Source organism: Gasterosteus aculeatus, chromosome 13 (assembly GCF_964276395.1).
Source record: "Gasterosteus aculeatus chromosome 13, fGasAcu3.hap1.1, whole genome shotgun sequence".
Lineage (NCBI taxonomy): Eukaryota > Metazoa > Chordata > Actinopteri > Perciformes > Gasterosteidae > Gasterosteus > Gasterosteus aculeatus.
Window position 1 is genome coordinate 10,814,339 of NC_135701.1, and position 16,368 is coordinate 10,830,706.

General features: G+C 44.5%; 1 protein-coding gene across 2 annotated transcripts in view; it reads right to left on the reverse strand.

Annotated features, from left to right (window-relative positions):
* Window positions 1-5,015: 5,015 nt before the first annotated feature.
* Window positions 5,016-16,368, reverse strand: part of fam222aa (family with sequence similarity 222 member Aa) — a 41,882-nt gene continuing 30,529 nt past the window's right edge. For both annotated transcript variants that reach the window (XM_040195918.2, XM_040195919.2), the window contains one exon: window positions 5,016-8,483. In XM_040195918.2, coding sequence (XP_040051852.2) covers window positions 7,024-8,483 — 1,460 coding nt within the window. In that variant the 3' untranslated portion in view covers window positions 5,016-7,023. The remainder of the gene's footprint in view (window positions 8,484-16,368) is intronic.

The following is a 16,368-nucleotide window of genomic DNA, read 5'->3' on the forward strand; positions in this document are numbered from 1 at the left end:
TTTAACTGGGCCACTAATCCTCCAGGTTTATCTAAGCAGTGAGCACCTCCGCTGCTGACAACTTGGCCTGCCCTCCTCCCCACAGCCTGCTAAGTAGGGCAGGACTCCGGTCCTGCAAGAGTCACTGTCAGCAACTCTGGAACCGCACACAGTTCAGTTCAGGAAGTGTGAGCTGTTAACAAAATGACTTCCTCGCTTGCAGCATCCGTGTGCTCGATGCCACGAATGTGTCTCGACAAACCAAAGCAAGAGCCAAGCAGGATCAAGTCGTAACGGCCCTCATTTAGCAGCCGCAACCCAAGGGAAAGTGGACAGTCTCAGCCAGAGGTCTTAAGTAAAGTAACTAGCTTATACATAAGCAGCACAAATGGTTCAGCTATTGTCCAGACAGTTAAGCTTTAAGGTGTTTAGGTTGATGAGTCTCAAGCAGATACTTGGATTTAGGCCAGCACATTGTTTATTCACTAAACAAGACTCCAGCCTGTCTGATAGCTTCAAGTACAACATTTCTGGTCTGCCTGAGGTCAAGCAGCTTGAGAGGGAAACCGCACTAAATACTGGTCACACTGGCATTTAACAATGTCGCTCAAAAATGTTGCAGAAGAGGTGGGTGGACCATCACTGGTTAACACACAAGGTCGCGAGAGCCAAAAGAAGGTTTCTCACAGATTGAAGTCGTCCTAATCTTCCTTGTTATTATTCCTTCAAATTCCCTCCATAATCCAGAGGGATAGAAATATTTCACCCGGGTGTGGTATTTCTAAACGGACTTGACGCACCGGTGGAGGAGGAGCCAGAGACATACTGGTTAGTTAGCGTGTGAAATGACCTTTCAGTTCATCCGAGATAAAACGAGGCCGCTGAACCCGAAATGATTCAGAGAGTCCAAATTGACAGGCGAGGGCACGGCAGCGGCAGAGCGGCAGCCCGCTGGCCGGCCTCGGCAGGCATCTCCCGTGATTTATTGTGAAATTGCCAGGGACTCAATGTGGCGTGCAGGTGAATGAGTTTTGCTAATAAGAGGAGCATTTCTGCTCCACGGAGCTCTTTTTCTGTCTGAGCAGGCGTGTATGAAATCAGTGTGCAGTCTCCCAGTACCACACGCTCTGGTGGAGGCGGCCGGCTCATCAGTCTGTGGCTCATCTGATGTTTCAGGTGGGCGGAGAGGTTGGGAGCAGAGAGAGAAATGAGGTGCCTTGTGTTGTTAAACGTTTAGATGTAGCAACAAGCAGCCTACATAAAGCTTGACTTTAGAATATAGACTATTAATTATGTAGTTTCTCCTTTTTTTTGTTTTTCTCAGTGTAAGCTTACGAAGCAAAACGTTGTGCGCCACCAAGAGAAACATAAGTGGCCGTGTTTTGCTTTCTAAGAAAAATTGGCTCAGGCACTTCAGACAGTTGACAATCCCTTATTGTATGACTTGAATGTCCGAGCCTCTGAGACGTCTTGTCTGGGCCACTTTGCGTAAAGTGCATGTGAAGAGACTTAGCTTGCCTTTGCCTCCGCTTAGGAGAAGTCTCTCCAAATCCTCGTCAAGGAAATCATTACAGTTTCCGAGCGTACTGTCACTGTCCATTGTGGGGTGTTTTCCAATGATGCTTTAAGGCCTTAGGGACACCGAAATATACTGCTGTAAAGGTGTAAGAGGTCAAGTGGACAACAGGATTGTAGAGGCCGGCATATGGCAACGATGGGCAAAGTGAATCCGTCGACTAATATGCTTACCTTTGTACAATGAGGTGTCTAAACATGTTTACAGGAAGGGAGAAGAAGAATAGGACCTCAGGTGAGTATCGCAACAAGACAGGCGTAGGAGTCATCTGCTTTATTTACTTATGTCAAACAATAATACATAAGAGGAGAGATCAAAGGAAAACCCACAATCTACAATAAAAAAAAGACATTTCCGTCCTGAGATTGACAAAAAGAACCAAAATAACTAAACAGCAATCGAAGTATCTACTGTGGTCGTTGGGAAGGGGAACAATGGCAGTTTTAGCAGAGTGAAGATGGTGGTGGTGGGAGATTAGGGGGAGATTGCAGAAGGTAAAGCAATCACCGGGATGCTTGACTGTAGGCACATTCAAAAGTTGAAAACCCCACGACGAAAGGATTTTACAGCTTTGTTTTTAATATTACGACTTCTCATTAAAAAAATCTAAGACTCGTATATTATCATCTTCAAAAAAAGCAACGCTTTTTCTTTTTTTTTTAACATTTTTTCATCCTGAGGAGACAAAATCATTTTTTAAACATAAATACAACACTGCAGGGAGAACAATAAGAGAGGCTTAATATATTTCCCATTTCCATATATATTATTTTCTCAAGGTTGCTGCACCCTCAGACTTTGGCACCATTGGTGCATTTGAGATAATTCTGGGAAAACAGCCCCGTTTGTCCACAGGAACATTCTGAGAGCCGCACAAACGGTACCGTAAAGAGAAAATGAAGAAAAAAAAGAACAAAATCCCCAGACTTTTGTGTTTGGATTGGATACAGCAATAAACCCACCACATAAACTGAATGAATATTTGGAGGCCATAAGCTTTTTCAGCTGAACATACATAGTTGTGATGCTGAAGAAATAAAAAGCTGTAAGCCCAGTGGAATTACAACCTGCTGCAGTGCCTGTTGCAAAAGGGCTCTGTGACTGTGCCTTTGGAAAATGATTTAAAGGATTTATTTTGTGATCTTTGATGAAAACATGTAACGGTAATGGTGCAGCCGGCCTTATTCAGTTGCACTATAAATGTGTGTGCTGTGACTCAAAAGCACAACAAATCTCCATAAGGCTGGTGGCTGGCCTCCTCGGGACCATCTGTATTATTGATTAAAGTATTTTCTTGCTAGGTGGGAGCCCACTACGGATGACCGGCCTCGTGACTTTATCATTTGCAGACGTTGAGGAGGGCGGCTGGGAAGGACTCTGAGATGGGAGCCCTGGGGGCCCAAGGGCAGCCAGGGGACAGGACTAAAGTGGTGTGGAGGGAACGTCGGCCCCCTTACAGCCACCCCTCTCCCCTCCCCCCTCCCTCTGTAGGTTAGAGAAGCAGCGCCAGGACTCTACAGAGCGAGCAGCTGCCTTTATTTTCCCTGTCCCTCCCGTCTCCTCTGACTTGCTAGTAGTATTTTAGGTGCATAATATGCGATCAGACCGTTGCTGGTTAAAGGTCTAAATGGACTTGTTGGGATTTACTAAGTGTTTTTTACCACCAGCGAACATCAACGCCCCTCCACCGTGCCCTCGTCTCATTGCCCTTGAAAACAGTCGACAGCCTATAAGTTATATCCAAATGTCCTCATTCCTATGGGCTCTTGTCTATCTAATATAAAGAAAAGTGAAGATTCCCCAGTAAAAATCTTCAGGTGAAGAATGTGATTTCCTCAGAGCTTGTATCTCAATATGAGGCCATGAAGCCAAAGGGGGAGACTGACACCAGCACCAGGAACATGGCAATTATCCTGATTACTGATGCTTCGAGGCTCCCCTGACCTCAAATCCCCCCCTGTATCTCTCTCCATCTTTCTTTCATTTGCTGAGACCCGTCACATTGCACGGGGCCCCTCGGCCAGGCAGGGAGCCACCATGTATAATCCAACAGAAAACAAATCCTCTCCATCAAACACAGCATAGCTTTTTAATGCAGGCCTCTGAGCCCAGGCGCCGTACTGCGGTGCGGCGGCCCTCTGAGGCTGTGATTTGCCGATCCCCCCCTTTCTAAAAACCCCACTGGCCTTCAATGCCAGCCAGCCAGTCATAACCTTCAGTTTGTTTAAGCACTACTGAACCCTGTTGGTCCCGGACAGGGGGCGGGCGGGCTTAGATAATGACACGCCATATGCCCCTCTGCCTCTGCAGCCGAGTGAGCCGTGCATGGATCAACTCAGGCACAGACCTATTTGAAATGTAATTCTATTATCCTAACGTTGGCTAAGCGTTCATTGTCCAGTGTGGAATGGACTAGTTATAGGATTTAGATGATTCTCATTAATGTATGTGAAGGACCAAGGAGACAGTTTGGAGCCTGTAGAGTAGAAAATGAATCAACAAAGCGTCTTTTCCTTATAGCTAATGAAAAATGTGATTTACCGGAAAGATTTCAAATGAAAGATTTGTTTTGCGTCACCTTTTCTAGGTTTCATTCAGTAACGCCTGGCCCAAAATAGCTATATTCTTCGCTGCATCTGATAGGAAACCCCTTGGTATTTGAAAAGGTTTTGATTTCTACCCTGTGCGAATGAATACTCTCTACTGGCAATATCCGGCAGCCAGGCGTCACCCAATATTCCCATTAGCAGAGGGGGCTGGTGCCTCAGACCTCCACTGGTGGGAAAGGCCAGACACCAGAAACTCCACTGCCTCAAGTGTCTCCTCTTCAGTTCAACGTCATGTGACAGGGTTTAATGCCTGGATGCAGAAGCCAAACGGAGGGGATTTGGGGATGGGATGTATCTGTAAATCTGTCAAAATATTTCTACAAGAAATAAAATATGCTGGAATCACAGCGTGGCCGGGATGTTAAGCTGTTGAAACAACATGAAACATTTTCACTGGAATGTTAGGGAGGCTTACTGTGCAAATTAAGCCAAGGGGCTTGTTATTTTCTCCACTGAAATCTTTGTCAGCATTCAAAGACAGCAGCGTGTCTACAAACAACGTCATCTCATATTCACACTTAAGCAAGGGTTATCTTCAGATAATAACAGCTGTATTTATGGAGTGCAAATGATCAAAGAAACCTACATTTCTGCTTTGTCTTCAATATTTTTGTGTAAGCAATGTTGTTGTTCTTTTGTCATTCATCCTCGGGTGGCCAAAGTATTACATTTGAAATATGATGCATGTTTTTGGCAGTAGGTTATCGCTACAGTTCAGTGAAGCAGCTTCCCGCTGTGCTCTGGATCTCACAAAGCTGCTGTTTAAAAAATGGCCAAATTTACCACTGACGTCTAGAGGACGTAAATTAAACAATAATGACAGACTTCAAAGCCAAGATGTGGCTTCTGAATATATTCTTAAAGAAATTTATTTTACACCGCAAAACAAAAAGGGGAAGGGATTGGGGATGTGGTACATTGGGAATGTATTGACAACTGTAGTTTACATTTTTTTTGGTGTAAGCTCAGAGAAAAATGTTAATACAGTCATAATAATTGCACTTTATAAATCTAGACTGATGCCAGTTTTTCCCCCCATAACAAAGCTCCGACTCCCTCTCTCCAGTTACTAAATTCAATTTACCATTGAAATTTGACAGACAAAAGAAATGCTAATTTAGGACCAGAGGACTGCTGCACTGATCCAATTTTTCTCTTTCACTCAAAAGGCAATAAAACATTGCAGTAATTTAAGTGCAGTACATTCAAGGGAATCTCACAGTCATAATAAATATTTCACTGCTCTGACTCATCAAGTAGAGACTGGCCCGGGCTAAATGTGTCCCAACCAGGGGCAGAAACAGACAAGGGAAAGCAGTGTGCCTCGTCTCGTTTCATCTGATGCCACAGGACTGGGCTTGATTGTTTCCATATTGCATTTGTTTGCAGGATCAGGGGTGACTTGCACCCCCAAACAGAAGTTTGATTTGTTCCCCCATCTTTCTGTCACGATGATAAACATTTGGCAGATGTAGGGGATGCTGCACTGCAACTGCATCTAGAACAGAGTCATGTCAGATCTGTCTGCTCTAGCTGCAGAGAATATCTAAAGCCTCTGATAAAAGGGAGCTAGATTAGCAAAATAGCTCTTCTATATTTCACAGATATGATGTTTATGAGACTGGGGAATCAGTGTTTCAGTCTTGGTGGTAGAAATCTTATATTAAAACCATTGAAAAAAAAAAAAAAAGAAAAGAAAAGAAAAAGTCTGAGGATTTTGAAAAACACAAATTAAAATGCACACAGGTGCATGCACTCAGCCACATACACGCATAAACATACACGTAAGGTTATAGATAACCTTCCAATCACATTCTTCATTGTAACATTTCTTTATCATGTTCTTTTTTTTTTGCGAAATTTTCCTTTTTAAATAAGTATTTCAAGATGTATTGTAGATTCCAGTGTTGGTTAGGAAAAAGAGCTCTGTGACCAGGTTCTTACAGAACCAAAGCAGCGACTATGCCTCACTCCCGGACATTAGAAACTGCACATTAGCTTGAGGAGGAATCAAATGAAAATAACAAAAAAGGAAAATAATTAAATAAAAAAAAGCAATCGAGACACTTCTCCCCATAGCAGCCAATGCATAAAATATAGCTACAAATATATAAAACAAAAAATAGGTTCAAGTTTTTCAAGTTTCTTAAATATATCATATTCAAACTACCCAATTCCAAACATCAAAGTTAACAAGATTCAAGCAGTGCAATTTATGTATCAATTATAAACAGCCATAACTACTAATATTATACTATTCTTTTAATTAAACCCTATGATCCTTGTACATACACCCAAGTATAATTTTAGTCTCATGTATCAGTACATCGCATCTCTGTATGCGTTTGTCTATGTGTGTTTATATGTGTACTCTTAGATTTTGATTTTGAAAGCAGCCCTAAGCTTTGGCCCTTTAAGACCCTTTCAGTGACAACCTACACAGTAGCTTCAGCCGTAGCATTTGGAAGGGGATAGAAGTGCCGTGTGCACTTCATGTCAAGCTATGATTCTAATCAAAGAGTTCAGGCGAGTAAAACAACAAATGAACTGAAGAAAAAAACATGTATTAATTCAAAATTCCTATTGGCAAACCACACAATTGAACATCTGGAGAATCTTGAAATCCCTTTTTCTTTCCCATTGGCAAGCACTACCACCTTTCGTATTTGGGATTCCCACAGCCTGCCTCTAAAAGGTCACACAGCACAGAAAACTGTCTTTCTAAGCTCCCACACTAGTTAAAGCAGTGCCACTTTCAGCAAAATGTACCTAGAAAAACAAAACAAAAAAACATCTGTTCTTTAACTTTGATTTTCTTCACCAAATCCCAGCTGTTGATTCTCTTCTCTTCTTCCCACTCTATCTGTAAACAGGGAGGCGGATGTGTGCATGCTGGTGGTCTAACAGACGTGGCACAGACACAGTCTCGTAGCCTTTGCCAAGCATCTGCTCCTTGATGCAGGGGGGGTGGATGTCGTTGATCAGGTACTCCAGAGACTGCAAGCTGCTGCTCAGCACTGATGTGTTGCACAGGCTCTTGCTTGGCAGGCTGCAGCACATACCTCCCCCACTGTCTACAGCAGGGTGGTGATGGTGGTAGTGGTGATGGTGATGGGGGTAGCCCATCTCTCTGTGCCCCGTGACCGGTCCTCCTGTGGAGGTGGCAAGAAGCTCCTGGGGGTTGTAGCAGTCACTGTCAGGTGTCACCAGCACACTGTTCCACGGGGGAGCAAAATATTGACCCACTGAGAAATTTCCATGCATACCCACACAGTTCAAAGGGGAACTGCTGACTTTGTCCATCCCACCTCCTCCGCTGGCACTCACTGTCAGGTGGTACGGTCTGGAGGAAGAGGAGGACACTTGTGCCGCCACGAGTCCCCCTGGAACACAGGTTTCCGGGGACTTGCTGATGGCGCCCCCTCCTCCGCTACCTCCGCTGTACATGCGGAGCACGGCCTGATGATGATGCTGCTGCTGCTGCTGCTGTTGCTGCTGCTGCTTCTGCCAAAGGATGTAGTCCATACCATCTGTGTACACTCCAGTCTTCAAAGCCTCAGCATTTTGAGCCGGCAGCCCAGGCCCTGTGTATACCATATTAGCGTGGGGACCCATTCCTACCACGTATCCTCCACCTGAGGAGCTAGAAGACACCCCCATGACAGTTGTGCCCTGCTTGGAGGGGCTGGAATTTGATGGTGCGGTGGCAGCCCCTTGGCACACCTGCTGCAGAGCCTGGGCCTGGCAGTGCTGGTTTATCTGGTAGATGATGCTCTGGATAGAAGGGAGGTTAGACTGTGCAGGCAGGGCCAGGCCTCGGCCCCCTGTCACAGGAATCACTGAGCCAGCTACAGTGACATTCGGGGGAACCGATAGCACGGGGCCCTCTGGGGGCTTTGAGGGCCCAGTGTGGTATACCATTTGGCCATGGCCACTTGCTAAAGTGCTACTATTGGGGGGCGGGTATGGGGCAACAGCTATATGGGCCGGAGAGACCTTAGTCCGTCTACCTTCTGAGTTCTTGAGAACACCTTTTGAAGGGACAAAGGCGGCTGTTGATGAGGATGAAGATGAGGAAGCCTTGATAATGGCCAGCAGGCCATTATGGCCCCCTGTGTGGATATGTGGATAAGGAGTATAGCGTTGCCCTGTGGTGTCATATCCATTCACAGTCCGATTAAGGTGCTTGTGCTGGGGAACCCTGATGTTGGTGGGGAAGATCTTGATGGACAGAGGGTTGTTGGCCGTCTTCTGAGCGAAGGCATCGAGTTCTGCCGCAGTGGGGTAGCGTGGGGAATGTATGGGCACCACAAGCTCACCTGCAAGAAAAAAAAAGAAAAAAGGTATGAGCGGGATGATCAACGTAAAATAAACTAGATGGATGCATGTGTCGTATAACAGAACATCAAACTCGTTTCATTACCAGAAATATCACAGGAGCCAACCGCAATAGAAACCACAAAGTCACATTCATCAATCAATTATAATAACTACTACTCTGGTGCGAGAGTAAAAGCCGGCAGCATTACAGTGACTACATCCAAAGCAGACCCAAAAATGTGTGGTCAATAAAGGCAGGTGAATGAAACCAGATGCAAACAGCGGGAACACTGCAGAACAACACAGTTTACAAAAGTAAATCAGGACTGACACTCATTCACGTTCCATCTTTTCTTCCATTTGAGCTTTCTTTCCATCTCACACCCTCCTGTGGAAGCTCTTCCCTAGGCAGATCGATCTTTTTTAAAACTCATTCTGTCAAAGCCTGGTACCTTAGGCGCTGTTAAATCAGTGCATTATGAAATTAATTCAGACTCTCTTTAGCATTGAATTGGGTTAGCTTTGGATACCAGGGAAGCCGGGACAAATGGGAGGGGATTAAAGCTGGTTTAATTGCAGTGGCACATTTGAGATTTATAAGTGGTATCACTTAATGGGTCTTACCCTTGGCCACAGCATTTACACATTTATTCAATCCAGGAGTATGTGGAGAGGCCATCACAGAAAACCCAATTAGACGTCCATCGGGAGTTACTAGCCTGGTTAAGGTGAACTACATCAGACTGGAACCAAGTCAAGAATTCTACCGTGCAGCTATTTGCAAACTTGGTCAAGGATAAAACTGAAAATTAGTCTGAAGAGGAGCACACATCAGGTTGAGATTGAATGAATCAAATATAAGACACGCACGCCAATGGTTTCCACTTGTGTGACCGACACATTCCGTCACACCAGTTGATACCACTAAATATTGTCTTTTCTATTAACGTTTTTTCATGCATTTACTTTACTGCATTTAAATACTACATGGCAGAAAAGACAAAAGAAAGGTGCAGAGAGGTTGCTGAATTCACACGTAAATGCAATGCAACTATTGCCATATGAAACCAATCCAGACCCCAAATTCAATTCAGCAGTAAATGCAGCAAGTGTGACTAGCAATGCCCCTCACTCAACGAGCCCATGCTTAGCCATTGTGAATCGAGGTGGCAAACAGGAAAATGGCAATTTCTAAAAACGCCGCCATGTGTCATTGTTTGGGGGCTGGGCATGGAGGTGAGAGGCCGCGGTGAGATTGGATTTAAACGACATTATTCAGGCAATTTCATGGCTACTTAGCTCGATGTAACAAAAAGGGTGGGGGCAGGGGTAAAAGAACTCAATTTACAAATAATATAGCAGCAGTTGTATGATTGCGACACCTTCAAAAATGACATTTTATGCATAAGCTAACCAAACGCGCAACAATTAACTGCCATAACAGTGGCGTCAGCAAATGTCCTGGCGACCTAAGGAGTCTGCAGGGTGGCGGCTGCGACTCGGACTCACTCCATTTCCCCCCGATTGCAAAATCATTTTGAAGAGACTCCACCGCCAAGTTACAATTCTCATTTCTTTGCTCCCATTAGAGATAGCATGGGGAGTTCATTTCAACAACCCTATGGGTCTCCGACTGTGAAAATGATTAAATCTACAAGATCCATATCAAAAAATAAATAAATTAGGAATTTAAAAGCAGAGGGGAGAAACTGAATATCATTACGTGTTAGACCGCTTCCAGTCAGTTGGATTCATCCTACAGACACAATCCATTCAGAGTCCTAAACACTCAAATTTTAACTATTTATATTATTGTATTCTAATAAAAATAGGGTGGGTTTAATGACTTGTCTTTAATTAGAGTGAGTGAACCTGGTGCCGTCCTAATGGGCAAAGCTGAGCTCCGGTCCAGCCTATCTAACATCGCACCAACTTTACTGAGGCAAAGCTCTGCTTCCCTGCTGACGGCAGTTCCATTTGCTTTGATGTCCTGACTTGCAGTAGAAAACTGACAGAAGACTTATTTCATTTGCTCAGAAGATAAAAACATGCTCATTTCAAAGCACATTGCTGGTCCACATGCAAATGGAATGGCAGCATTTTTTCTGATCTTCTTTACATGAGAGCAAGAAAACCACTTTGATCATCACATGGTCTAAATGAGGAAAGATACTTGGCTTTCAGGCATATCAAGGGCCCGTGTCCTGCGTCCCTGCAAGCCCCCAGCTGCAATATGCCCATCATTCCACCTAATTACTGCCACAAGAGGGAAAAAAAAACATAAAAACAGCCAGGAAATTCATTAAAGGGTTACTAATTCTATTCCTTCGCACTGACTGGGTCCATATTTTCCATGCCCGAGCCTGCGTTTCTTCTTAGAGAGACGAGAAAGCCCTCTCCCTCGGTCTTCTCCCAGCTTGGCCCTTGTTTGTCAATAGGCAGAGCCTTTGGCACACCAACCGGGCATCAAAGGGTTTCACACTTCACAGGCCACAGGGATTAGAGGCCTTTCAGGCCTACAAAACCCATCTCAGCTCCACAAAGGCTTCCGGTTATTAGAACCCACAAGCATAAAAGAAGAAGAGGAGGAGGAGGCAAATGAGCATCTGGATGCTTCTGATTCCAGCTTCCTCAATGAAAAGTTCCATGGTGAACATTTTAAAAAGTTGATTACAGTAAGTTTTGGCCACAAACTGTGGCGTAATTTCACTCTCGTGCATACAATGTTATACACTCTGTGTGTTTCATGTGCAGGGACTCCACATCTCTCTCCTGCAGAGCAGCGGGTCTATAAACAAGGACATGGAGGTTAAGGAAGAGGTTTTTTTTTTTTAAGCTGGCACTTTGTGATTTATTGGTTGAGGCTGCAGTATATCATAGATATGAGCAGCAGCATACAGATGGTGCTGGCTGATAAACACCCTTTAATAAAAGGCACGGCCTCCTTTGTGTGAGCCCCCAATAAGGTAGGGGGGTTTCTTGCACCTGTGCACTTTCTTCAGTGTGGCCGTGCATGAAAACACACTATGCATGAAAACAGAAAAGAAAGGCAAATACATACACACACACACACACACACACACAAACCTGCATCTGCACTTGTGCGTCTCATTTGCCATCAGTGGAGCATGTTGTTATCCTCTGCTCAGCTCTCACTCATGAAATGTAGGGCAGGGACAACAACAGGTGCCTGTGCGGGCGACAGCCTGCAATGCCTCCTGGGCTAAATGCTTCACACTCGCTTCATTCCGACATGCGACAGCCTTGTAAGGATTAATTATTTCCCTGGGGATGGAAGAATATGGTTCTTCCCTTTCTGTGAGCAGGAGGCTATGTGCACTCCCAAGCACATGAAACTGCTTTTAGTAAATGAACGGAGGGGGGAAACCTGGACTTGCACTGCTTCAACAATAAGCAAGAAAAAAAAAAAGGTTCCACATGAAAGGACCATAAACAAACGATGCATTTGATTGAACTGCATTGGAGATGAGATAAAAGCTCAGGCAAACACATGCATTAGTTCTGAGAGATCACGCGGCAGGGAGCGGAGATGGCAAGGAGGCAATTAATGGGCTGACCTTCGTCCTTAATCACCCTGTGCCTGGCACACAATGCCCATGTGTCAGAGCAGCACATCTCTAAATGCCACCCCTCATTAGCACGATGCAAGTAGTGAGAACAGCTATCTTTGCGCCGTTGCACACTCTCCAGTGGTGAGACAGAGATAGAAAGGCTGGGAAGGATAACATGGCAGCACGGAGCCGGACGGAGCTGCAGTAGGCCATGATATGATCTAGAAATCCCATTTTACTCGGAGGACGGGTATACTCTCCTTTCTCTCCATTTTTGATTGGCATGAAACTCCCCAAGCGCAACGTCCTTGGTGTACCCAGTGCTGTTACTGTGATTGCATTTGTGCTTGTGTGTATGCACGCACACGTGCGTGTGTGTGTGTGTGTGCGTGCGTTTCTGTGTGCGTCTCTGTGCATTTGGTGAAAGGGGTACCCAATTCTGAACACTCAATTAACACTCATTTAATTAGCCAGCAGTACTTTTTGAATTCTGATGAACTAATTTTCTTGGTGAGAGGGTGGAGGAGTGGTGGAGGGCTGGTGAAGATGAGGTCCACTGGGTAAAACAGCAATAAAGAGGGAACTGGTTAGATTAGACTGTAAAATCCATTAAATTCTGCGCTCTTTTTCCGAGTGAGAGGTCAAACTGTGTTGATCACAAGAAGCAAAGGGAGACAGAGAGAATATGAGAGCAGGGAGTTAGGTGAGGTGGAAAGTGGAGGGTGTGGGTGGGGAGATAGAGAGTCAGAGGCTGAGCGAGAGTGCAGCACCAAATCCAGAGGACCATTAGAATGCTTTGCATTTTAATTAGAGGTTTAAATGAATAAGCAGAGGGAAAAGTTGGAGAGGAGTGCCTGAAATGCCCTTGCACCCATTTATTAGTGTTCCGACTGCTCTAAGATTAGAAGCAGGGTGGAGAAGTTTCTTCTTATTAGTGCGGAGTACGCTCAAACACATCAAAGGACCAGCGCAATGTCCTCACTTACTCCTGCAAACCTGTAACCCTCCTTGCCTCATGTTTTGTTTCCACTGACCGTGTATATTAGTGAGCAGAGGAAACAAGGGGTCGTTTTAAATGAAGGGAGAGGTCAAGCATTTGCTTGAAATGTAATTAAGTTTTCACAAAAGAACCAGTTGGTCAAACAAACAACAGTAACAGAGATACATTTAAAAAAACATGCGGTCAGCTTCAGTGCAACATCAGCCATCACTTGGAGCCATTTCCCCCAGAGGGGGACAGTGCCTGTTAAATGTGTGTGAGCTGCCGTATTGATCATGTGACTTTTCAACCTTCATGCTGCTACGCTAGATCGGTCTTTTTTTTTTCCACAGCACTTTTTTTTTTTATCAGGGATGATTGCTTACAACTAAGTTTCCCCACAGGATTGACTTTCTGGATTCTTAGATGTGAGGCGATCACTGGGTGAGCACACTGTCCCTCTTATCCACAAGCCTTGTAACACATTCCACAACTAATGGCCACTTTACCCTAAACCTCACTGTAATTAAATTATTCAAATGAATGATCTAATGCCATAACAATCTTCAATCAGCCCCAGCTTGGCAAAATGTCTGACCTATGAAATGTGCTGCAGCCTAGACGGGAGCAGATTCATCCGCATCGCTCCACGGAGGAACCCTCCACTCGGGGCTATTGTTAAGCTCTTAGCAGATAGAATCAGGTTCTTCTCCGCACCTTCGTTAGCCTGCTGTAGGAGGACAGGCAGGAGAGGGGAAGCCAGAGGCGGCTTCGCATCCTGAACAATACCTGCCTTGTGCTAATGGAGGTGTCATCTGGCACAGGGCTGATTAGTCAGCGATTACAGCCAGGCCTCGATTGCCGTGACAACTGCTGCAAACACAATGGGCCCTGATGGAGCCAGCTGTTTGGTCCTCTGCAATTAACCCTGCATCCCACTCGTCTCCGGCAGTGCGCTGCCTCTAATTGACTATCGGGCACACAAAGCAGGGGTTGTCGGCCAGACCCCCTGGACATAGCAGCCCCCCCCCCCCTCCTCTGCCGAGGTAGAGATGGTAATAATAGAGGCGTCCTGTGGACTCGGCCGCTAGTCAATCAAAGCCTCAGCGCCCCACAGGAGCTTCCTGAGGAGAGAGGGAGCCGAGGAAGCACATGTATGAGCCAGTGATCAACAGGGTACAGCAGCCTTGCAGGGGGCAGACATGTTGAATATGCCCTCAGCTGGAGTACTAATCAATTCAAGTGCACGTGAGGGGAAAGGGAACCCTGCTGCTTGCTTGATATCAGAAAAGCCATTTTAGGAACACTCAACTCCCTCTGTTCATCTCAAGGTTGATTTTCTGTGCAACAACACAGCGAGAAGAAAATCAAGGCAATTATTCGTCAGGCCTTTGCTATCTATAATTGCAAAGATAAAAATCAAACTGCATTGATTTCTCAGAGGATAGAGCTGTCTGAAATCACAGCTGCTTGTGTCATCATAATTATCAAACAAATGCGTATTGTACGACAATGGAAACAAAATGCAATCTTTACCAAACTCATGAGTAAGTCTTTATGAAAATCTTTGCATTTACTTTCAAAGAAGGTTAACTCGGGTAGATTTACAGCCCCATTCCAGGATAGTTTTTCAGCATACAAATAAACTAAAAGAAACAAATAAATAAGCCACATGTTTCACAGTCTCATTTGAACTTTTGAATCAAATGTACAGATATAGGAGGCAAAAACGTAATTTGCATAAATCACTAATACTTGTTAACACTAGTAAATAGAATCAATTGCCGGACAACTTGTAATGCTGCAATCACATGTTGGGTTTTAAACAGCAGAGCTGTTTCACAAATAGCAAAGAGGATAATGGGAATGTTAAAGCAAAGGGGCCCTCTGCTCTGTTGTAGGCAACATGTCAAAAATGGTTTTAATCATTAAATAAGAAAAAACTTCAAAATCGAATATTTTCCTTTCATTAAAACCAATCTAACCTCAGATTGAATTGATCTATTTCCTGCATAAGCAGATGGAATAATTACCCAATTGAGAGCGTAATTTGGGATTTCCCGTCACACAGACTGCAGCATGAGGTGGGGTAGTTAGCCAGCGGTGAATACGTATTTCAGCTTCTCATTTATGTAATGTCAAAACAGCCAATAAGGTTTCTGTTATTAAGGTTTTCCCCCAAGAAACGGTGAATATTATACCACTAAAACGCTGTCATGTTTACATTTTCTCGTTTGAATTTATCTCTAAAGCCAGATGTTACTGAACCAGCCATGAAAATTAATTAGCTGGTTTGATGTGGCAACCTCATGCTCTTTCCAGACAGACCCGGCTTTTATGAGCTGTAGGGGAAATTACTGAGAATTGATTGATCCTGAAGGACTTTTCTGTACACATTGACTGGCAGACACACACACACACAACCTGGATAGATTCTGCCAACAACAGCTGATCCAAACATTTTACGCTGCAGTTGAACAGCATCCTTACTAAAAAGCTGCAAAATCAACTAACATATGGAACCTCCATTGATGCTTTGTTTCTATTTTTATAGAAGCAGGTGAATTAATGTGATTCACAATTAAAACCATGTTGATGTCTGCAGTCTCTTTGTCCCCCTCTCCGTCTCTGTCTCCCTCTCTTCAGTCTCCCTCCCCTTTTCTTCATCTCTTCCACCTCGCTTTCTCTTCATCGTCCTCTTTGCCTCTTTCTCTTCATCTTCCTCCTCGTCTCCCTCTCTGTCTCTCCTGTCTCCCTCTCTGGGTAAGTGAGTTTCATCTGGGGTGCTTGCAGGGCGAAATCACCTCAGGGCGAACACTTTATTATCTGTAGTCAAAGCGTCACCACAAATACCATTCTACACACACAAGTGTCACTTTCCATTTGTCTGCACTCTGGCTGCATTAGCGGAGCCGAGCCGGCACAGAGCCTCGACTCAAACGCACACAGCAGAAGAAAACTAACAGCGTGGGAAAGCACTCGTCCTGCATTCCTCCCCCATTAACACCACCGGCATCCCCAGAGGAGAACTACCGCCTCGCACTTGGATTAAAAACATTATCAGCACTAATCGTTGTCAAGATAGCATTTGAAAAAGAAAAAAAAAAAAAAAAAAGGAAGAAATCTTATATTTATTATATTCAACGTATATTCAAAGACAACTTTACATAATATGCCCCTTCGATTCAGAGCAGATCACAGCAAGCGTTAATTACTGATGATCTGACCGTGCACCAAAAACAACACCATTGGGTAGTTTATGTCCTCTATAAACCACAGAGGAATGCAGGCCAGCAGCCTTTTTACTGGGACACCCGTATAGCAAAGAGACAA